The 23,690-nt window shown below is 44.5% G+C and overlaps 1 protein-coding gene across 6 annotated transcripts in view; it reads right to left on the bottom strand.

Annotated features, from left to right (window-relative positions):
• The window catches only part of MRTFB (myocardin related transcription factor B), a 350,028-nt gene that overhangs the window by 79,871 nt on the left and 246,467 nt on the right, over positions 1-23,690 (bottom strand). For all 6 annotated transcript variants that reach the window (XM_033963305.1, XM_033963307.1, XM_033963304.1 and 3 more), the window contains one exon: positions 3,690-3,755. In XM_033963305.1, the coding sequence (XP_033819196.1) occupies positions 3,690-3,755 (66 nt within the window). The remainder of the gene's footprint in view (positions 1-3,689; positions 3,756-23,690) is intronic.

The raw sequence follows: 23,690 nt of genomic DNA, 5'->3' as shown, positions 1-23,690 counted from the left end.
GAGTTGGAGGCGTCCTCCGATTGGTTGGGGGAGAGGTAATGATGGTGGGAGACTGGCTATGCCCTGGAGAAAGGAGTCAAAAGGGCTGTGATGGTTTTGACAGACGAAGAGGCTTGGCAGGTTGGTGAGATTGAGAGCGAGCTTGAGTGTGTTGTTGCTGACGAGGTCTCCAAGGCTGCTGCTGGGGCGGGTTGAGAGGTCTGGCCGAGAACCTGCACTGGTAAGAAGACTGTGGTCTGTAAGGATGAGCAGGTGGAGCCTTCTTTTTAGGTTTCACCAGAGTGTCCCATCTGGTCTCATGGGCTGAGAGCTTCTGGGTGGTTGAATCCAGGGGCTCCCCAAAAAGTTCATCCCCAAGACAGGGTGCTTTAGCTAGGCGGTCTTGGTGGTTGATGTCCAGATCAGATACCCTCAGCCAGGCCAGACGCCGCATGGCAACAGCTAGGGCAGATGCTCGGGAGGTCAGCTCAAATGAATCATAAATAGAGCGCACCATGAATTTCCGCATTTGAAGGAGGCTGGAAATTTGTTGTTGAAAGAGTGGAACTTTGCGTTCAGGGATGTATTTTTGTAGGGCGGATAGTTGTTGTACAAGATGCTTCATATAAAATGTGTAATTGTTCACCCTATTGGCCAGCATCGCATTTTGATAAAGGCGTTTGCCAAACTTATCCATCGTTTTGCCTTCTCTGCCAGGAGGGGTGGAGGCATAAACACTGGAGCCCTGAGTTTTCTTTAATGTAGACTCAACTAGGAGAGACTCATGGGGTAATTGAGGTTTGTCAAAACCCGGAATTGGGATGACCCTGTATAGACTATCTTGTTTACGAGGGGCTCCGGGGACGGTGACTGGATTCTCCCAGTTTTTATAAAAAGTTTCCCGCAGTATGTCATGGACGGGTAACTTGAGAAATTCTTTGTGAGGTTGTTCAAAATCCAAGGCATCCAGAAAGGCCTGGGACTTTTTAGAGTCGGACTCTAAAGGAATAGAAAGAGCCGCCGACATCTCCCTGAGGAACCTGGTGAAAGAGGATTGCTCAGGCTTAGAAGTGGTATCGGGCGCTGAGGGTTCCTCGTCTGTTGACGATGCGTCCTCCTCGGTACCGGGTGGGGATTCTTCCCATAAGTCCGGGTCTCTGATATCAGTGTGCGCACGCCGAGATATCGGGATGGAAGGCTCGGTGTGGTGGGTCTTAGAAAGAGACTTGCCAGAGCGCATTGAGACGGTACCGGGAGAGGAAGACCGGTGCTGATCCCGGTCCCGGGAAGAGTGGTGCCGGTCTCGGTCCCGGGGAGACCGGTGCCCTTCCTGGTCCCGAGGAGGATCGGCTGCAGCGTGGGTCTGAACTACAGGATGAGCACGGAGTGGTTCAGCCGAGAGGACTGGCATGGAAGTGTTGAGTGGCACCGAGGGAGTGGACACCGGTTGGACGGTGCGAGGCTCGGGCCGGTCTGGTACCGAAAGGAGTGGTGCCAAAAGGGTCGGTAACAGGTGTTGGAGTTGTTGCTGCAGCTGTTCCTGCAATTTGTCTTGGAGTATGGCCGCGATGCGGTCATCCAGGGGTGGCACCGGTACCGCTTTTTTCTTTTTCGGTTCCATAGGTGCTGCTCCACGCCCCAGCTATGAGGAGGCCGATGAGGAGGCACTCACCGAGATCGGGGCGGAGCGTTTGCGGGGTCGGCGTGAAGCCGGGAGGACCGGTGTCGCCACTGTGGCAGATGGGCGCTCAAGGGAGGTGGAAGGCTTCTTAGCCGGCTTACCTGGTGCCATCGTCCCCGAGGAAGGATCGGGCGTCGAAGTGGTCGGTGCCGTCTTTTGCGGTACCGTCGACGTCGCGGCAGGCTCCATAGCAGATCCGGTACCGAAAAGGATGTTCTGCTGGATCTGCCGATTCTTTAAAGTACGTTTCATAAGAGTGGCATAGCGGGTGCAGGTGTCAGCCCGATGCTCTGAACCCAAACACTGTAGGCACCAATTGTGTGGGTCAGTGAGGGAGATCGGGCGTGCACACCGCTGGCACTTCTTAAAGCCCGGTTGCGGGGGCATGAAGGGAAACACGGCCTCCGCAAAATCAAAACCGGAGGCCTGTATGGTGACAACAGGCCCCGCTGGGGCCGGTTTCAAAAATCGAGAAAATCGAGAGATTTTTTTTTTTTTTTTTTTTTTAATTTGAAGAAAAAGAGAACCCGAAGTGGGAAAAAGAGAAAAAACGAGAAAAAAACACGAGCGGGAAGGCAAAAAGGATGTTTTCAACGGCCGTTGAAACCACATGCAACTTCTTCGCTCCGCGGAAACGAAGAAACTGGGGACTACGCACTCCTCCGTCGGGCGGGAAGGCACTCGCGCATGCGCGGTGCGGCCAACTAGAACTTTCTAGTAAAAAGTGTCCGAACCGGGGCTCCGTCGGTGACGTCACCCATGCGTTAAGAATATGCTGCCTGCTTGTCCTGGGATAAAGAGAAGTACTAAACATTCCACAGGCATAGAGTTCCAGAACAAGGCAGAAAAACCCACAATTCGCACATCAGCAACGCTTCTTCTGTGAAAATTATTAAGAGGAGGAAAAAGCCTCAGATCCCCCCCCCCTCCACCAAACCAAGAAATTCAGGTTGAAAACAGGTGGCGTTTTACAGGGTGTAATAAAGTCACTGGCATACAAAAACCTCCTCAATAATATTTCAGTAGAGAAAAGCCTTGTGCAATGCAAGTGGGATATACTCTGCCTTGTATCAGGACCCCTATGATCTGAAAATGATTTGAAAAGTCAAATTCTATTGAGTAAACAGAAAGACACCGCACATCGACGGTGGCCAGCGTTTCGCTAATTATAAGCTGCCTCAGGATGTGAAGTCACAGTCAATCTCTCAAATCAACTCCTCGATCAAACATGGTGGTTCCCCAAACACCTGATACAAGGCAGAGTATATTCCACTTGCATTGCACAAGGCTTTTCTCTATTGAAATATTATTGAGGAGGTTTTTTTATGCCAGTGACTTTATTACACCCTGTAAAACTCCACCTGTTTTCAACCTGAGTTTCTCGGTTTGGTGGAGGGGGGATCTGAGGCTTTTTCCTCCTCTTAATAATTTTCACAGAAGAAGCGTTGCTGATGTGCGAATTGTGGGGTTTTCTGCCTTGTTCTGGAACTCTATGCCTGTGGAATGTTTAGTACTTCTCTTTGTGGACTCTGCTGATCTTTCATGAGTAGTTGTGCTGTGCTGTAAACCAGGTCGAAAGTGCAGTGAGATTATATTATTCAATTATTTTCATGCCATTATTTGAGGGTTTTCTTCACTTCAGGCACAATTCTATACTTGAGGCCCTTCAATCACCACACTTTTTACATTTTTCATGTATGACCAAAGTATTTTGTGGTATTTTGTGAACGTGTAGGAATCTGTAGCAGTCCAGTTTGTTCTCTTTCCCCAACAAGACGTGTGCTCCTAAGCCCTAGCATATTTAGAATGATTAATAGCAGCAGTAGTATATTTGCAATACTGTCTTTTCACAGACTCCGTGGCGGAATCAGGGAGTGTGGCTATTGTGCAGGCAGGTCCCTCGGTAGTCACCCAATGACACTGCTTTTGCTAAGGAAAAAACCCACTGATTTTAGGTAGTAATGTCAAGAAGGTTTGCAGCTAAGAGTGGAACATTTCCCACGGTACTACGGAATAAAAAGAATCTCACGTGGCATGATGCCCTGTTCCACCAGTTGTTCTCTTGTACGCCTTTGCTGTAGTCGCAGCTGAAGAACTACGAAAAGAAAGAGAGAAAAACAACAAAACTTAAAGTCTATAAAACAGGTGCTAACATTTTAAGCACATAAATGTTTAGAGTAATAGCTTGTACAAGGGAGTGTGCATGTGTATGAACTCTATGTGCACACTGGCAAAATTGCCACCTTAGGGGCATAATTATCAACATGGGCTACCACTAAGGCGTGTTATTTTAGCACAGGTCCCGTTTTATGGAATGAGACCTAGTTATTAATCATTGAGAAACAACACGAGCCCATGTTGATAACTTCCTTCCTTAATTAAAGAAAAAAAGAAATGCCTCTAGTAATCAGAACCACTTTGATATGTAATTAAAGAGAGTCACGTATGGAAATCAAGCCTGAACCAAAGTTAAAATGGAAAGCCTCTACAAACCACATACATTTGGTGGCATGGTTCGTGGAGGCTTTTAGGTTCAACTTTGGTTCTGGAGAACTTTCTGTTAGCACGTTGTGACACATCAGCATTGAGTGAACAGATGTAATTGAACCCTGAGGCAGGCGAATGCTGAAACACAGGGCAGTTTAGATCATCTCCAGTTAATACAGAATACAGCGGTCAAACTTATTTTCGGAAAGAGAAAGTACGACCATGTTTCCCCATTGCTGAGAAAACTCCATTGGCTTCCGGTCCATCATAGGATACAGTTCAAGTGTGCATGTGTGGTTTTCAAACTCCTTTATGGAATATTTGACTCTTTGATTCCCCTTAGTGGGAATTCCTTTAGATCCTGCGATTCAAGAATTACAACAATTCACAAATTAGCATTTCCTTCTCTGAAAGGTATTAAAAGCACTGGGAAGCTTGGTAAATCTTTTACTTTTAAATTGGTGAGAATTTGGAATGGACTTCCAGATAGAGTCTCTAAGACTGGTAGATTAATTATTTCAATTTCGAAAAAATTTAAAAACCTGGTTGGTTTCACAATAGTTAATCTGATTTTAGTTGTCGTACAGCAATTTTAAGCAATTCAACATACCTTTTTCTAACTTTTTCCATCCATCTAATCAAACCAATTTCTGTTTTTATCCCATAGTTTTTACTTGTTATGTTTCATTTTTTAACGAACTGTAAACCGAGTCGAGCTCCTTAGGGAGTAGATTCGGTATAAACCGGACACAAAAAAACTTTTCAACCTTGTCAGAAATCTCACTGATACCAAACCCCACCTCGCCACCCTAGGAAACCAAACTCCAACAGCCTCCCAACTAGCAGACCATTTCAAACACAAAATCATCACAATCAGATCCACATTCAACAACTCTCGAAACATCTTAGAAGAGATACTAACAAAACCCACAAAAGACGAAGCCACCTCAGCAGATAGGATCTGGACCGACTTCCCAATGACACAATGGTCAGACCTAGACCGGCTGTACAAAAAATACAGCAAATTGTCCTCCTTATCTACTAGCTACAGCGTCCACTAAATTCACAGCTGGTCTCACGCTATGGCTGCAAACCACCCTAAGGGAAGGTCAGTTCCCTCCGAACTTGGCAAAATCATAATAACTCCCATACTAAAAGACCCCAAAGGCCCAATAGACAGCCCAACAAATTATAGACCAATCGCTTCTATACCTCTATACGTCAAACTCATAGAGGGTCTAGTAGCACAATATCTCGCCAATTACCTAGAAGACCACCACATCCTACACCCTACTCAATCCGGATTCAGAACCAATCACAGTACTGAAACACTTCTGGTTTCCCTACTAGACATAGCCCGTCAGCAACTCAGCAAAGGAAATAAGTTACTAATCATCCAACTCGATCTTTCAGCAGCATTCAACTTAGTTGACCATTCCATACTACTCCAGATACTAGATGCTATAGGAATATCAGGTAATGTTTTCAACTGGTTCCAAGGATTCCTCAAAACAAGATCATACAGAGTCAAGTCAAATGATCTTCTATCTGACTCATGGTCAAACCCCTGCGGAGTTCCACAAGGATCCCCTCTATCGCCCATACTTTTCAACCTCTTCATAGCATCCCTAGGCACGGCCCTAGACGCCCTAAACATTACATCCTTCAGCTCCGCGGATGATATAACCATCCTCCTCCCCTTCGACATCCAAGACCCCACCTCCAACGGACGCCTGAAAACAACATTGGAAACTGTAGAAAAATGGATGACGAACCACAAGTTAAAATTGAATGCGGAGAAAAACAAATTCCTACTACTAGAGAAGGAACAAAAACCATCCCTAACAGAACTAGATGTAAACACTATCAAATATCCAATACAGAATACTCTCAAAATTCTGGGAACACACCTAGACAGAGGCTGCACAATGCAAACACAAATACACAAAACCATAAAAAAAGCATTCTTCACCATGCGAAACCTAAGAAAAATAAGAAAATTATTTTCCAAAGAACACTTCAAGATCATTGTACAATCCCTCATACTCGGCTCCTTAGATTACTAGATTACAGCCTCTACCTAGATTACAGCCTCTACCTACCTTGCCCAAATACTATGATAAAACAACTACAGACCGTTCAGAACACAGCTATCAGACTCATCTACTCGCTCAGCAAATTCGACCACGTCACACCCGCCTGTAGACTCTCACTGGCTTCTGATAAAAGCAAGAACTCAATTCAAACTCTACTGCTTACTTTTCAAAGTAACCCATGGTATGGCCCCCAATTACCTGAACAACCGTCTTTGCCGCTACCGACTACCCAGATCAAGAAGAACTCAGAATCTTTTCACCTTCCCCCCTCATAATGGTACCCGACATAAGAAACTTTACGACAGCCTTCTAGCAACTCAGGCAGTGAAAATTGACCCCACCATCACCAAACTGATGATCAAAACAACAGACATCAAAGTGTTTCGGAAAGAAATCAAAACATTTCTTTTCAAAAAACACGTCCTTACTTAATATTCCCCCCCCAATCGCACATGCACTCTCCCCAGCAAATAACATACTAGTCATCCCCTTGAACCTCATTTACAAAAAATATCCAAACTCCTAAATAAGCATCTCCCTTAGGTATCCATTTAACCTTCTCTTAAATAAGCATCTCCCCTAGGTATCCACTTAACTGATTCCTTCAAAGATAGGTATCTTTCTTCAGTTGCCTATATTGTTTTCCCCACTGAACCTTGTAACTACTTGAACCCTGTCAAGTTATTCTATTGATAAATCCAGATATCTTATACTTGTATTTCTATACCACAACATGTAATTTACTTAAATCGTTGTAATGTAATTCTCTCGGTAATGTCCTGATCTCTTTTAACTGTAATCCGGTTAGAACCGCAAGGCACAGGCGGAATAGAAATCACAAATGTAATGTAATGTAATATAAAATGAAGATTAGATTAGATCACCCTTCATCTGGAGGACCTGCAGTCACTCCAGTTCTATGACTGGCAGAAGTGCCCACACCTAAATTCTTGGCATGTATATACTTGGCTAGGTGGTATTCTATGCAATAGGCCCTGTTATAGAATTGCACTTCACATATTACTATAGCAATGATTCAGTTAAAGATATGCAATAAACTGTGATGGTTAAACTACAGTGTCTGATAATACAATGTTTGTATTCTTGAGGAGAAAACAGGACATAGCATGCCAAATCATCTCTTGAGACAGCGGTATTTCCATGGGAAACTCCAATTATGAAAGTCACTCGGACTTATTTCATTGTTGTGCCTGTGTATCATGCTGGACAAATGTTTCTTATCATTTATGTACACAAATCTTGTTCCCCGTGTGTAGGATGGACAATTTAAAATCTCATGTCATTTTTTTCCCCCCATTGTGAACGTCAAGTTTAGAACACACAAATAAGAATTCACAAAATCCCGCAGAAGCAATAAAGATAACAGGAGCCATGATCCTTCCTACATCACTTGCAACAAGTTCACATTATTGGAGGGTGAAAGCAGGGCTGGGGTGGATGGGGGGGGTCAGTAAACTGAAATATCTGAAAGTAACTTGCCTAAATGGCATGAACTAAATTAAAAGAAAGAACAAACTGACCGATACGTATTTAGTTTTGGCTGTCAGCATTTTTTTTAAAATGCTGGCCGCTACAGCTAAAAAAAAAAAAATCCAGATATTCAGTGATTATACAGACTTTTTGCTGTCCTAACTATCGCTCTTCAATGAAGGCTCTTGGCAAAGTATTCAAAGGCAAGGAGGTAAACTCCAAATGAAGATCAGACTTGTCCACACACTCATTTTCTCAGTGGTCAGTTATGGATGTGAAAGCTGGACACTATGGAAACAAAACAGAAAGAAGATTGACTCATTTGAGCTTTGGTGCTGGAGAAGGATTTTAGGCATGCCGTAGACCACCGGAAGAACTAACAAATCGATTCTGGAAGAGATCAAACCGGCTAGGTCACCCGAAGCCCAAATGATGAAGTTACGACTGTCTTATTTTGGTCACACCATCAGAAGAGAGAGAGATCACTGGAGAAGGACATCATGTTTGGGAAGATCGAAGGAACCAGGTGAAGAGGGCGACCTGCAATCAGATGGCTGGACACGTTGAAAACAACCATGAGGATGACGCTGGAGGACCTTTCAGGACTAACACAAACCCAATTTCTTTTTAGATCCACAATTTATCAAGTTGCTAAGACTCCAGCACGAGTCGATGGCACGTAACAACAACTATCTAGATCAATGGTTCCCAACCCTGTCCTGGAGGACCACCAGGCCAGTCCGGTTTTCAGGATAACCCTAATGAATATGCATGAGCGAGATCTGCATATAATGGAGGTGCCAAGCATGCAAATATTCTCCATGCATATTCATTAGGGCTATCCTGAAAACCCGACTGGCCTAGTGGTCCTCCAGGACAGGGTTGGGAACCACTAATCTAGATAGTCATTTAGGTTAACAGACTGAAAATTACTACTATTAACAACTAATTTCGCTCGGAACCTCAAACAGTGCCGCTGAGTATCTGCAGATATTTATTTATTTATTTATTTATTCATTCGATTTTTAGCCGTCCTCCCAAAAGAGCCCAGAACGGGTTACAAAGTACATCCATAATAATCCAGACAGAGCAGAGATGACATTTTACATAAATTACAATATAGATGACAGTTTACATAAATTACAATATAGACATGATAATAAAACATATGCACTAAGTAGCATCTGGTGAGATTAAGTGGCGTAGGTGCGTTGACTGGGTGGCATTTCAGGGTGAATGACTTTAAGGCGCTGGGTTAGTAAAGAGGAAGGTTTTCACGGCCTTCCTGAAGTTCCAGAGTCCATCTAGTGATCTGACAGATGGAGGGATTGTGTGCCAAAGTTTGGGTATGAAATGTGAGTAGGAGCGTTTGCGGGCAGTTTCAGTTTTGAGGGAGCGGCCAGAAGGTATGGTCAGTCGTTTTTCTCCTTGGGACCTCAGTGGTCGTTTTGGGAAGTAGATTTGTAGTTTAGTTTTCATGTAGTACGGAATCGTTTCATGGAAGGTTTTGAAAGCGAGGAGCAGGGCCTTGAAGGTGCACACGCCAGTTTTTGAATGGGCAGCCAGTGCATGGAAGCTAATGCAGGGGTAACATGGTCGCGGATGCCTAGGTTTTTCAGAAGGTGGATTGCAGCGTTTTGCACCCTTTGGAGGCGGGAGAGAGTTTTGGTAGGCAGGCTCACTAGTAGAGTGTTACAATAGTCTACACGGGATAGAACAAAAGCGTAGAGTAGTTGGGCAAATTCAGATTCTGAGAAGTAGGCATGTATGGTTTTTAGCTGGCGGAGGTAGTAGAAGGAGGATGATACTAGTTTGGATACGTGATCTGTCATTGATAAATTAGAGTCAAGAGTTACTCCTAGGCTGCGGACGTTGTCTTTGGGTGTAAGGATGTTTGTGGCCCAGGAAAAGGACAGATATGCCTGACTAAGGAGCATAGGGCTACCAGAAAGACATATTTTTTACCACTAACTTGTGTTATTTTAGCACAGGTCCCATTTTATGCAATGAAATCAAATTACTAGTAACCAGGGTTAACATTAAAATAACCTGCCCAAATGTTAATGTCTCCCCTAAGTCCAGATAAACAGCTTTGAATGCTGACTAAGAAATATATACTACTGTATGTGTGATACTTATTTATGGACTGAACTAATCACCATCCCCAAACAATAACAGGTTCTCTAGGGCAGTGGTTCCCAACCCTGTCCTGGAGGACCATCAGCCAGTCGGGTTTTTGGGATAACCCTAATGAATATGCATGAGAGCGATTTGCATAGAATGGAGGCATGCAAGTCTGCTCTATGCATATTCATTAGGGCTATCCTGAAAACCTGACTGGCTGGTGGTCCTCCAGGTAGGGAACCACTGCACTAGGGAGCCAAAATTTACATATCTACCATTTTATCCTTCAAAAAAGGCTTCTAGATGGGAAGGATTTGAAAAGATCCTATACAAGTCATTGGTGAGACCCCGCTTGGAGTATTACACAGTTCATAGTCATTCATGTGTGAGACTTCAGCGTGCCGACATTGCAGCGCCGACCATTTGGTGCAAGACACCAGCGCGCCGCCTAAAAAGTGACTATTAAAGAACTCCGAAGCGGGGTGTGAGTGGGGAACCCCCCCCCAGTTTACTTCATACTCTTCGTGCTGCCGTTGGGGGGAGGGGGGTTGGAACCCTCCATTATAGAGTAAACTTAACTTTTTCCTGATTTTTTAGGAAAAAGTTAAGTTTTCTCTATAATGTGACACCCTCCTCCAACGGCAGCGCGATGCGCTGAAATCTCGCACGCTTTTGTCCCGTTACCGTATTACACTGCAGTTTTAGAAACCATATTTTGCTAAGATAAAAAGACTAGAAGCATTTCAGAGGAAGGTGACCAAAATTGCATGGGGGTCTGTGTCAAAAGATGTACGAGAAGAGACTTGAAGATCTGAATATATAAACCCTAGAGAGGAATCAAGGGACAGGGAAGATATACTGATACCAAAACAAATCAACCAGACCAACGAGAACTCAGACCCCATTTATCCTCCCCCCCCCAAAGGCACACGGCGCAAGAAGACGTATGACAACCTGCTAGCAATGCAAGCAACGAAACTAGGTCACCACCTCTCCAACATACTGACAACAATGACTGACTATAAAACATTCCAAAAGGAAATTAAAACCCTGCTATTCAGAAAATTTATCGAGAAAAATTAATACATCTCCTTGACTATTCCCAATCTTGTAAATTTCCCAGCTAAGTCTCAACCTTGTAATTAGCACCCTAATCTGTAATTTTCCTGGAAATGTCCAGTTACTGTAATCCGCCTAGAACTGCAAGGTTTGGGCGGAATAGAAGTCATTAATGTAATGTAATATTTAAATACTTGAAAGGTATTAAAAAGCAAATATTTCTTTTTCAAAAACAGGGAAGTTGTTGAAGAAGAGAACATGAAATTACACTGCAAAGTGGTAAGCTTACATGCTACATCTGGAAACACCTTTTCATCAAGATAAAAGCCTTGAATGCCCTCCCAGAGGAGGAGGACATGACAAAAATGGCAAAAGAAACACAGAAGAGCCTTATATAAAGCAAAGATAAATACAGAGGCTCCTTATATATAAAGAGAAGATGGAATCAAAGCAAAACAAATAGTAGATAAAGAGAAGTTGTTCATCCTCTCCAAGGTAGGGCGAACGAGAGGGCACTCTCTAAAGTTAAAAGGGGATAGATTCTGTACAAACGCAAGGAATTTCTTTTTCACCCAGAGAGTGGTGGAAAACTGGAACGCTCTTCCGGAGGCTGTCGTAGGGGAAAACACCCTCCAGGGATTTAAGACAAAGTTAGACAAGTTCCTGCTAGACCAGAACGTACGCAGGCAAGGCTAGACTCAGTTAGGGCTCAGGTCCTTAACCTAGGGGCCGCTGCGGGAACAGACTGCTGGACACGATGGACCATTGCTCTGACCCATCAGCAGCAATTCTTATGTTCTTAAATGACATGGAGGGATGTAACCTACATGGGGCGGCAGGAGCAATCCTAAACAAGGGTACAGAGTAGGCAGCTTGCATATTCAGCACAGAGAAGCAGGTATGATTCTAGTCTTCTTTTCGGGAAGAACAGATGAACCATGCTAGTCTTTATTTGCTGGGTTTTAAAAATTATTCTACTGTATCTTTGATATTGAGTAATGCGCAAAAATATAGGAACTTTACCTATAAAAAGCTCTGCCAATTACTTCATTGTCTTCCTTTATCACTCTGCATATGTGTTAATCTATCTGAATACATCCTTACTAAATTTTCTATTTTTTGTCTTATGAATGTCAATTTTTAGGATGTGTCAGAGGGGCATATGAAGACTCTGAAAGGGCAGGTTTTGTGGATTCACGTGAACAGATGAAAGAAGGGGTGGATTGGAAGAACGGGAGATAAGAAAGTGCACTTCTCCCTCCATATTCGCGGAGATAGGGGGATCAGCATAGCCGCGAATACAGAAAAACCGCAAATAACTTTTTGTATATTATTTGCTGTTTTTCTGTAAAAAGCCCGAAAAAAAGACACAAAACTGCGACTAAAATTACCTATTCCTGTCAAGAAAGTACCGCGATTTCCTTTGTACAATGCTGAGGGGATCAATTTTCTCTGTGCATCGCTGGGAGCTGAGCACTTCCTTTGACGTAAATTTGGAGGCAGAGCCTGCGCACGAAAAAACGCAAATAACCGAAACCGCAGACAACGAAACCGCGAATACGGAGGGAGAAGTGTAAGCATTCTTCAACCTATCAAGGTGCTACTGATTTTCAGAAGTACCATTGGTGATGCAAGGGATAACACAGCATGATGGGTAAGTGAAAATGCTGTATTAAAGCCCAAAAATTATTCCTCATGAAATAAAGATTAGTTTTTAATTATGTAGCATGAAGCTGTATATTCATGCAATGTTTGCATTTTTTGGCAAATGAATTCCATTCATAATGTCAAGGGCATGATTTAAATCAAGACTTTCTGACTAGTGATTTAAATTGTGAATTAAATCATGATTTAAATCAAATCCACTCTGCCTTAGGGTACACATTCCTAAACTTAAAACATTGAAGGCATCTACTCCAGTAACTAAGACAGCAAGCACTTTTTCTGAATAATACTTACTGCAGCCAACCGTTAGAGCAGCACCTGGTTAAGGTCCAAAATTTAAATCCCATCTTGGTCACCCTTACTTGGTGTCTCGCAAACTTTGGCGAGCTGCAGCACCCTAAACGTAGTGGCCACGGTGCGAGGCTTCCGGAAGTGCGTGGATGTCAATGCAATGACATCATGTGCGAAGGCCCTCCAGACGGGCCCTGATCTACCAGTGGAGGATACCGACAGCGAAAGGGAAGACGCAGAGAGAGGGAGAGAGGCATCGGCTGATTGCCTACAGGATGTGCCTTTTGCCACGAGAGGCACGTCCTCCCCAGCATCTCGCTGCACACCTGAAATCTCAGGAGGCACATTAGTGTGCCCGCAGCACACGGTTTGCGATACATTGCTCTTACTGCATGATTGCAGGAGGATGCTGTCAAGGGTAGTTTGGACAAGCGTCTGGAAGTTAGTTCCATTAACAATTATTTGCCAGAAATAACAGGGATTGCCATCTGTCATTTCGGTGACAGGTCAAAAGCGCGCGCCGAGACAACTGAGCGCAAGGCGGAAGCCCGTGCCGAAGAAAAACAGTGTTTTAAGGGGCTCCGACGGGGGTGGGTGGGGGGAATCCCCCCCCCCACTTTACTGAATACAGATCGCGCCGGCGTTGTGGGGGGTTTGTAACCCCCCACACTATACTGAAAACTTCACTTTTTCCCTAAAAAACAGGGAAAAAGGTAAGTTTCCAGTATAATGAGGGGGGTTACAACCCCCCAAACCCCCCACAACGCCGCACAACGCCGGTGCGATCTGTATTCAGTAAAGTGTGGGGGGGTTGGGGGTTCCCCACCCACACCCCCCGTCGGAGCCCCTTAAAACACTGTTTTTCTTTGGTACGGGCTTCCACCTTGCGCTCAGTTGTCTCGGCGCGCCTTTGTCGGCGCACGCTTTTGAGTACGAACCGTCATTTCAGTGAGCAAGGAACAGGGAATAGATTTCCCTTTTAGGATCTTGGCAGTGACATGATGCGACAAGAAGAAGCCTCTAAACAAAATTATACAGAGGGACAACCACTGCTGTGGCAGCGGCAGGGACAAACTCTTCCCCCCTTCTCCCAACCTTGTGATAATCGCTACTTTTAATAAGTTGCTGCAACACTTTCTGCCAGCTTTCTTCATAGAAATTACTTCCGCTCTCCCTCCCGGTAGTTAGAGGAACACATAAGTCCTCGCCTAACACTGCCACATGATTTCACCACTGTTATCAAGAGACTTTGGCCAGGCAGTGGTAAAGGTAATACTTTTAATATTCAACCATGTTTTATTGATAATAATACATTAAACAAATATAACAAACATACACATATCACATGTTACATAACATCAAGAACCCCCTCCCCCCACACACACACTCTCTCCGTTATAAATCACTGGACAAAATCTGTCCTGGTATAATATATTTGTTTAATGTATTATTATCAAACATGCTTGAATATGGAAAGTATTATAAGTAACAAAATGAAATAGCTTCTCTGCTATATTTAGTTTTAAAGAGCTCTGAAGCGGGGTGTGAGTAGGGAAACTCCCCCCCCCACTTTACTGCATAGTATTCGCACTGCTGTTGGGAGGGGGGGGGTTGGAGGGGTTGGAACCCTCCATTATAGAGAAAACGGAACTTTTTCCGATTTTTTTCGGAAAAAGTTCCGTTTTCTCTATAATGGGGGGGGGGGGGGTGTTGCACTTCCCACCCCCCCCAACGGCAACGCGAACAGTAGCAGTAAAGTATGTGTGTGGGGGGGTCCCCTCCACATCCCCTGTCGGAGCTCCTTAAAACTAAGTTTTCCCGCGACGCGCTTGTCTTGCGCTGAATTGTCAGCGCTCGATTGTCGGCGTGCAGGTGTGCGATTGTCCCGTCACCGAATATACGCAAGACAGATATGCATACCTGTCACTTCCATTATAAGCAAATCTCTCTCATGCATATTCACTAGGGATTTCCTCAAATCCTAACTGGCTGGGGGGACCCCAGGACGGGTTTGAGAACCACTGCTGTATTTCATTTCCTGATCATGTCAGAGGAGTCAAAATGGGAGATCGATGTCCAACAGGAACAATAACAGCCCAAAGGACATAGTAGGACGTGTGGGAAACAAGGATTCACTCACCGTCTTTGTTCTCAATTCTCAACTGAGAATCTGAGTGAATCCTTGCTTCCCATGTCACAGCCACAGACATGAAGGAACCCATTAACTGCTTATTTTCTCCACAAATCTTTCTACACTATAAATGACATATCTACCGTATTTTCACACATATAACGCGCGCGTTATACACGATTTTACAAACCGTGCATAACCAAGCGCGTTATACGCGTGAGCGCGTTGTACAACTTTTTTTTTTCATTCTGATCCGGCATTCCCCCTGTGAACCGGCATCCTCCCCCCCCCCTCGCTCGCGTCACCCCCCCTTCCCCGCGATCCTACATCCCCCCCAGCACCGCAAAGACAACTCTTACCCGATTGGGCACCAGCACCAATGCACAGGATGGCACATAATCTCAGAGAGAGTGAGACCAGAAGGATTTGAGCATGCGCAAATGCTCAAAGCCAAGTCCAGCCCGGCACAGGAAGAAGGAGGATCTCTCTCGCACCGCCCAGCCCAGCCCAACGAGGGAGGATCTTCGGGCACTGGCACATCCTGTGCATTGGTGCTGGTGCCAGTGCCCAATCGGGTAAGAGTTGTATTTGCGGTGCTGGGGGGGATGTAGGTTCGCGGGGGAGGGGGGTGACGCGAGCGGGGGGAGGATACCGGTTCGGAGTAGGCGGGAGGAGGTTTTAGCATGCGCGGTATACGCGTGTGCGCACTATATTAAAATTTTATTACATAAATTTATGTTCCCCGCACGCTATACCCGTGTGCGCGTTTTACACGGGTGCGCGGTATATGAGTGAAAATACGATATTCTGCTCAGTGAAGGAACCAGAGGCTTTTATACAATCTATCCAGCTTGTCCAGCATTATTAAATCCCCACTATAAAAAAAGCTGCTGAGCTGTGGGTTTTTAACAAGCGAGTCGAGAGAGGGGGGACAGGTGGTCACCTTCACCGAGGAAGTATTCCGGGATGAAGAATCTGTCTGTTCAGCCTGGCTATCTCAGCTATGTGTGAAATGAACAGAATGCTTTTGCAATATTATCTTTGTCAATTCCTTTCTACATGTATTATTTTCTACTACAAACAAGAAGTGAACAGAGAAACATCAGTTTGACAGTCAGATCTCCTCAAGGCCACCCACACCCACATCAAATCTTCCTTGCAATTTCTTACAGAACACTAATTTGTATCTCGACATTTTTCATGTAAGCCTTCTGTAAAGCAGTCATCACAAGTAATCTGTAGATTTCAAAAGAACATATTGAATAGACATACCGTATTTTCACGCATATAACACGCGCGTTATACACGGTTTTTACAAACCGTGCATAACCTTGCGCATTTTACAAATTTTTTTTTACATAGTCCCCCCCCCCCCGACGTCCGATTCACCCCCCCGCAGGACCGCTCGCACCCCCACCCCGAAGGACCGCACGCACCCGCACCCCCACCCCCACCCCGAAGGACCGCTCGCACGCACTCCCACCCGCACCCCCAGCCTGAAGGACCGCTCGCACTCCCACAGCCTCCTGCCCCCCCCCCCTCATCATGTAGAAGCTCCTACCGGTGTCCTGCTGCTTCCTCTTGGCGGTCCCGGCCCTTCTGTGAGCCCTGCGTCTGCGCTGCTTCGTCTTCCGGCGGTCCCGCCCTTTCTCTGACGTCAGAGAAAGGGCGGGACCGCCAGAAGACGAAGCAGCGGGGGGGGGGGTGAATCGGACGTCGGGGGGGGCATCAGGCTTTCAGGGTGGGGACAGGACTTCAAGGGGGAGAGGAGAGTCGGGGTGGCCAGAGTAGAGTCGGGGTGGGCGAAAGGAGAGTCGGGCGGCGATGGGAGAGTCGGGGCAGCATGCGCGGTATACGGGTGTGCGCGGTATATAAAATTTTTTTTTACATATATGTCAGTTTCCCGCGCGCTATACCCGTGTGCGCGTTTTACACGGGTGCGCGTTATCTACGTGAAAATACGGTAATCGGACTGAATGACAAATGTAACATGGCATGGTTCTACTCCTAGAGTCCTAAGGTAGCAACATTCACAACACCTATAATTAGCACCAAGTTTTCCAAATGCCACTTTTTCTTTGCTTAATATCGTTCTAGAGCGTTAGGCCCCGATTCTATAAACGTCTAGTTTTAGACGTGCTTTAGACGTCCTCGGGGCACAAGTGCCAATCAGTGTTACTTAGGCGTCGGATAGATGTCCGATTTTCATTTTCAAAAATCCACTTTTTCCTCATATAGACGTCAGATGGACATCCCTACGATGTTACGCCCCTGCTACGCTCACGTCTATAAACTTGGACGCGACTTATCCCAAAACTCGCATCTATCTCGCGTCTTAATTCTGAGAATGCCTAACTGACGCCTAACTCCGTCTAAGTCCCAATTAACGCTTGTTAAGACCCTTAAATCGCTCATTAACCATTTAAATCGGACGTCTAAAGCACGCCTAAAGTTAGGCGCGCTTTACAGAATCGGGGCCTTAGTGCTAAAGAAGAGAGATGCCAAATGGACAGGAAATTGAAAACCAAGACTCATCTACAGCATGGGAGCAAGAAGTCCCAACCATATTCCAGAATGGCCAATTTCTAAATGTCACGGGTCTCCGTGCAAGGGGCATTACTGAAATATCCTCTTTCCCCTTATGGAGGTAATTCTATATAGAACACGTTAACATTTCTATAACAAATACATGCATAAATAACTAGAATACCAGATTATATTTAAGTATCTGCACATTCCGTGCAATTGTCAAAAATCCACCTAAGCACTATTCTATAAAAAGGCGCCTATCTGTGATGGCGCATAGTTTGAAGCTGGGTGTATACATGGGAAAAGTTACTTGCATAAATGATTGAATATTATAATTTACCTATCTGCTTTTGATCGGCAGTGTTCTCATAAAATAGGTTCACTACCCGTGAAAATATAGGTATATCTAAGTAGGATAGAACAGGGATAAGACAATAGGAGGTAGCCATTTTGACTCCAAAATCTCAGTTTATAAATCCCACAGAGGGAGAGGTCAATTTTCAATGGATGATTTTACCTGCATAAAAAATTGTTTGAAATTAACATGCTCACTTAGGTCCTATTTCGTTTGTGGTGACCCAGAGGGAGGAAACTGAATAATTCTTGTTGACTATAGTTCACAAATCAAAAGTTCAGTTTTCATGCTGACAAAGGATCAAATATCTAGATTAATACAGCCATGTCTGAATACCCAGTAGTAGTATTAATTTACAGGAACTCATCTATCTTAAGTTCTTTTTCACAAAACTTCTGAAGCTGGCATATTTCTCAAGCAAAAAAAAAACCACAAAAAACCCTAACATACCCCAAAATATTATTTTCTTGTGAATATGCTTGAACCTCCTTCCTTATAATCTAAGAGGTTGACCCTGCACTTTCATGGACTATTCTAGGAGAGAAAAAGCAAACTCTGCCAATTCCTGATAATGGTTCACTACTATACACACACAATACTAAGTAAAATCTCATTTAGCTCTGACTTATCCAAGAGCCTCAGTGGTCTCTCAAGACTTGTGGTTAAGGTCTTCATCCTTCATCAGTATTGCGGTGCCTTCTGGGCTTCAGAGAATGTCTTTTAGCTGTAGGATCTGCCTCTTTGGCCCTCCTGTGTTACTGTATTTGGATCTCAGACAAAGAAATAAAATCCAACAAGTCTGCAGTAAGGGCACAGTGAATCCAAGACAAAGAGACCTGCAGACTACCTTTTGACAGCTCATAGATCAGGCAAAATTGTTGCACGCATATATCTTTTTCCACCATGTTAGGGACCCCTGATGAAGATGTGCTGATGAAAACAAGGACCGTGTCGGGTCCCTTTACCTGTCAAAAGGTGGTCTATTTGTGCGTCAATTTTGCCCTGAGTTTCAACCTGAGATCCTCTTCACTTGGTGGTTCTCCAGTTTCTCTTCGGTGCGTCTGCTCCCGAAGAAGGAGGCTGGGCCTCCGAAACGGAGCTCTGTAGAACTTTTGAACATCCAGCACGTTCCTGACCTGTAAACTAACAACGCTTTTGGAGATAAATACAATTTTGTGACTATATGAGATATAGACGACTTTACCCCAACACATTAGGGGATTTCTACCAGGGGCCTGGACCTCTTTTCGCCATTATGATTCGAATAATTACATGAGAATACTCACTTGGAGAAGATCATATTTCATTATTTTGATTTTTCTCTATTGTGTTGATTTCACACACACATACAGCACAAGGTAGATGTTTATCCTGCTAGATTATTATGAGCTTACAACTCGGGGAACAGATTTTTCTGGATATGGTTGTGAATATTGAGGACCTTTGATTGATGAGTTATATTGAATGATAAGTGCGTGATCTCCCGGTGGGTTGACCATTTTTGAAAGAATAATTTCTTGTGCCTAGACTTTATCATTCTTTCTATATTGGGCTCTGCATTTTTGAAAGTCAGGGAATGCCCAGACACTGTGGATCAGATTCTGTAATGTGCGCCTAATGTCAGGCGCCTATTGCATGTCAATCACGGTGACAGGTCAAAAGCGCGCGACAATAAAGGTGCGCCGACAACCCAGCGCAGACAACTGAGCGCAAGGCAGAAGCGTGCCGAAAAAAAACAGTATTTTAAAGGGTTCCCACGGAGGTGGTGTGGGGGGGAACCCCCCACTTTACTTAAGAGATCGCGCCGGCGTTGTGGGTGGTTTTAACCCCCCACATTATACTGAAAACTTCACTTTTTCCCTAAAAAAGAGGGAAAAAGTTGTTTCCAGTAAATGAGGGGGGTTACAACCCCCCAAACCCCCCACAACGCCGGCGCGATCTCTATTAAGTAAAGTAGGGGGGTTCCCCACCAACACCCCCCGTCTGAGCCCCTTAAAATACTGTTTTTCTTCGGCGCGCTTCCACCTTGCGCTCAGTTGTCTGCGCTGGGTTGTCGGCGCGCGCTTTTGTCTATGAACCTCAATCACACTTAAGCCCTCTTTTACAAAGGAGCGCAAAGCGTTTTGGCACAGCTTTAGCGCGCGCTAAATCAACACGTGCGCTAACCGCTAATGCATCCATAGGATAGCATGCATGCGTTAGCATTTAGCATGTATTTAGCACACGCTAATATTTAGCACGTGCTAAAAAGCTTAGCACACCTTTGTAAAAGAGGTTAGGTGCCCATTACAGAATAGCACTTAGCGGCACTCCTACAGAGACTTGGCCCTTTCGACCATAACTCCCCCGCACTGAACCAGGCCCATTGGCTTCCAATACACCAACGCTCCATCTTCAAAAACTAATGTTAGCCATTAAACGCTTCTACGGCATGACCCCCGACTACGCAGCAAGGACGCTCCAAATTTACCACCCTTGGCGGCCCCTCCAATCGCAACTTGAACTCAGGCTGTCCAACCCTCCAGCAAACCACCTCCACCTGGAAACAGCTCGGAAGCAATCATACCTCTACAGCATACCTAAACAATGGAACCAACTCCCTCCTGCCATCAGGGGCACTGACAACCTACTGCCCTTCCGGAAGGCAATAAAGACACTACTGTTCACGAACCAACTTGCTCCTGGTCTCAAACTTTAACCAACTGAGAACTGGCGCAACCTAACTCAGGGCACCTGAATCTGTCAGCCAATAATGAGCTGTTATCTACTACAGCTATGCAAATACCATTCCGAGACTGTATATCATTTGCATACTCTTAGATTCACTAAAGCGTGGGAGTTCTCGAGCCCCCCATAGCATAAGTATCATAAAAAATTGTCTTCATTTTCTGTAACACATGTCCACTCTTCCTGTAGCTCGTTATTGATCCTGTAGCATTTAAATTGACTATAGCATGTGTTCTTAGTTTCCTCATAGCATGTATGCTATCGAAAAACGTCTCAATTTTCTGTAGCTCGTTATTGATTCTGAAAACTACTGTGTTCGTATCCTTGTAATCCGCTCTGGGCTTCTGGGGAGGACGGACTATAAAACTAACTAAATAAAGGCCTACACCCAAGTCCTTTAGAGAATCACGCCTAACAGTGCCCAAGTCTTTCTCTACCCCTAAACACGTCTACTTTGGTGTTAGGCACCATGCAATAGGCGCCTATCTTTTGTAGAATCATACCTAGCTCTGAATGCCTAGCTCTGAATTATTTTTTTGTTTTTTTCAATTATGAGCTTGTTAAAGCTCATTATTGAAGCAAATTAATTAATTAAGCTAGGTGCCTAACTTTAGATGCCTATTTATACGCCTATCTTTAGGCGCCTCTTATGGAATTTCCTTGTATGTTCAAAAGTAAGGGCCATATTATCGGTGCTTATACTTTAGAGAATGACATGGGGAAATTTTCCCTGTCCCCCACGGAAACTCATTTTCCCTTCCTGTCCCATTCCTGCAAGCTCTGTCCTCATCTGCGTAAGTCTCAAACACTTTAAAATCATAAGTAGCTCAGATTGTGATGTCATAATGCCTCATTCCACCAATGCCTAAGCTCCATCCTCATCTACACAAGCCTCGAACACTTCAAAATCATAAGTAGCATCATTCTAGAGCTCAGATTGTGATGTCATAATGCCTCATTCCACCAATGCCTAAGCTCTGTCCTCACCTGCACAAGCCTCAAACCCTTTAAAATCATAAGTAGCAACATTCTAGAGCTCAGATTGTGATGTCATAATGCCTCATTCCATCAATGCCTAAGCTCTGTCCTCCTCTGCACAAGCCTCAAACCCTTTAAAATCATAAGTAGCAACATTCTAGAGCTCAGATTGTGATGTCATAATGCCTCATTCCACCAATGCCTAAGCTCCGTCCTCATCTGCACAAGCCTCAAACCCTTTAAAATCATAAGTAGCAACATTCTAGAGCTCAGATTGTGATGTCATAATGCCTCATTCCACCAATGCCTAAGCTCCGTCCTCATCTGCACAAGCCTCATACACTTTAAAATCATAAGTAGCAACATTCTAGAGCTCAGATTGTGATGTCATAATGCCTCATTCCACCAATGCCTAAGCTCCGTCCTCATCTGCACAAGCCTCATACACTTTAAAATCACAAGTGTTCGAGGCTTGTGGGGTTAAGACAGAGCTTACAGGAATGGGACAGTGACAAAACTCTCGGGGACAGGACGGGGAAATTGAGTTCCTGTGTCATTCTCTAATATACTTACACTTGCATATCTCATGGTGCTGTTTTACAGAAGGATTTTTCTTTTTATAAAGAAACCCATACATATGGAAAAACCTGTATAAAAGTCTGTCCCCCTCCAATAGACACAAAATAGTATTAGTGTCAATCTATTATAGAAGATAAAAAATCATTATAACACGAGGCCCCTTTCCAAGATTCATCTGAATGAAGTTCGAGATGAAGTTTGTGCTTTAACTTGGATAACTGGTGCTTACAAAAGAAAAGGGCGAGTGGGGAAGACCAGGATGCACAAACCTGAAACATATTAAAAAAAAAAAAAAAAAAAATACCTCCAGTGTTGCATTTTTCAAAATCAGACCAAGGTTAACCTACAATATTTTCACAGGCAATTTTTTATTTTATTTTTATTCATTTATCAAAGTTTACAAGTAAAACTACTTGTTACAGAAATCAGACCCATTTCAACCAAAATCAAATAGAAAAAGAAAAAGGTTCACATATCAATATTAACCTTGATGGGTTCAAATTCTTTCTTAAGACTTCCATAATTTACTGGAGGGAAGAGCCTTAGAAATATAAGGGAGATTTTACAAGAACATAATTAGAAAAAGGAAATTGGCTTAAACGGCTATTAATTCCCCCGGTTATTAATTTGAGCCTCTAGCCGTATCACTGGTCAACTCCTTACCATCCCAAAAGGATCTTAAACGTTCAGAGGAAAAAACCCCCAACATATTTTACTTCCAAACATTTGATGACACATTTACAAGGATACGATAAGGGCTCCTTTTATTGAGCCGCGTTAGGGCTTTAACGCACGGAATAGCGCGCGCTACATTGCCGCTCACGCTAGACCTTAATGCCAGCATTGAGCTGGCGTTAGTTCTAGAAGCGTAGCACACGGTAATTTCTTGTGCACGATAAACACGCTAGCGCACCTTAGTAAAAAGGAGCCCTAAGAGATAGGTGGCTCCCAATTTCTCCTCTCATAGCAAGAAAACTCTCTATGGTGGTCCTTCCTCCTCCTCCCCCCGCCACCGTGCACACGGACGGACGCGACTGACCACGGCCAAAAGAGCGTACGCACATGTGAAGCCTAAAGCTGGGTAGAGCCGAAGGCGAGGCGATCCCTCCATAGCCCGGGCGACTGCTCTCTGCAATCCCTTTAGCAGCGATGGGACCGGTTGCTCCTGCGGCGGCTGTTGCTGTTCTTTCTTTTTCTTCCTCCGAAGGGACGGACGATTCTGCTGTCTCGGCTGCGCAGACATGGGCAAACTACGGCCGCCTCTGATGCCACGGGTCAGATTAAAAAAACGAAACGGGCCGGATATGGACCGCGGGCCGTAGTTTGCCCATGTCTGCAATAGAAGGTTAAGAGACTTGCCCAAGATCACAAAAAGCTGCCGTGGGATTTGATCCCTTGCTTCCCTGCTTCTTAACTCCATTGTTATAACCGCTAGGCTACCCTTGCAGCCCTACAAAAATCAGTAGAGGGTCCTACAGTCAAGAGGGCTGCACACCTTCCAAAATTAAAAAAAAAGGA

The sequence above is a fragment of the Geotrypetes seraphini genome, chromosome 11 (assembly GCF_902459505.1).
Source record: "Geotrypetes seraphini chromosome 11, aGeoSer1.1, whole genome shotgun sequence".
NCBI classification, from domain to species: Eukaryota; Metazoa; Chordata; class Amphibia; order Gymnophiona; family Dermophiidae; genus Geotrypetes; species Geotrypetes seraphini.
This window is presented reverse-complemented; position numbering and strand designations above follow the sequence as displayed.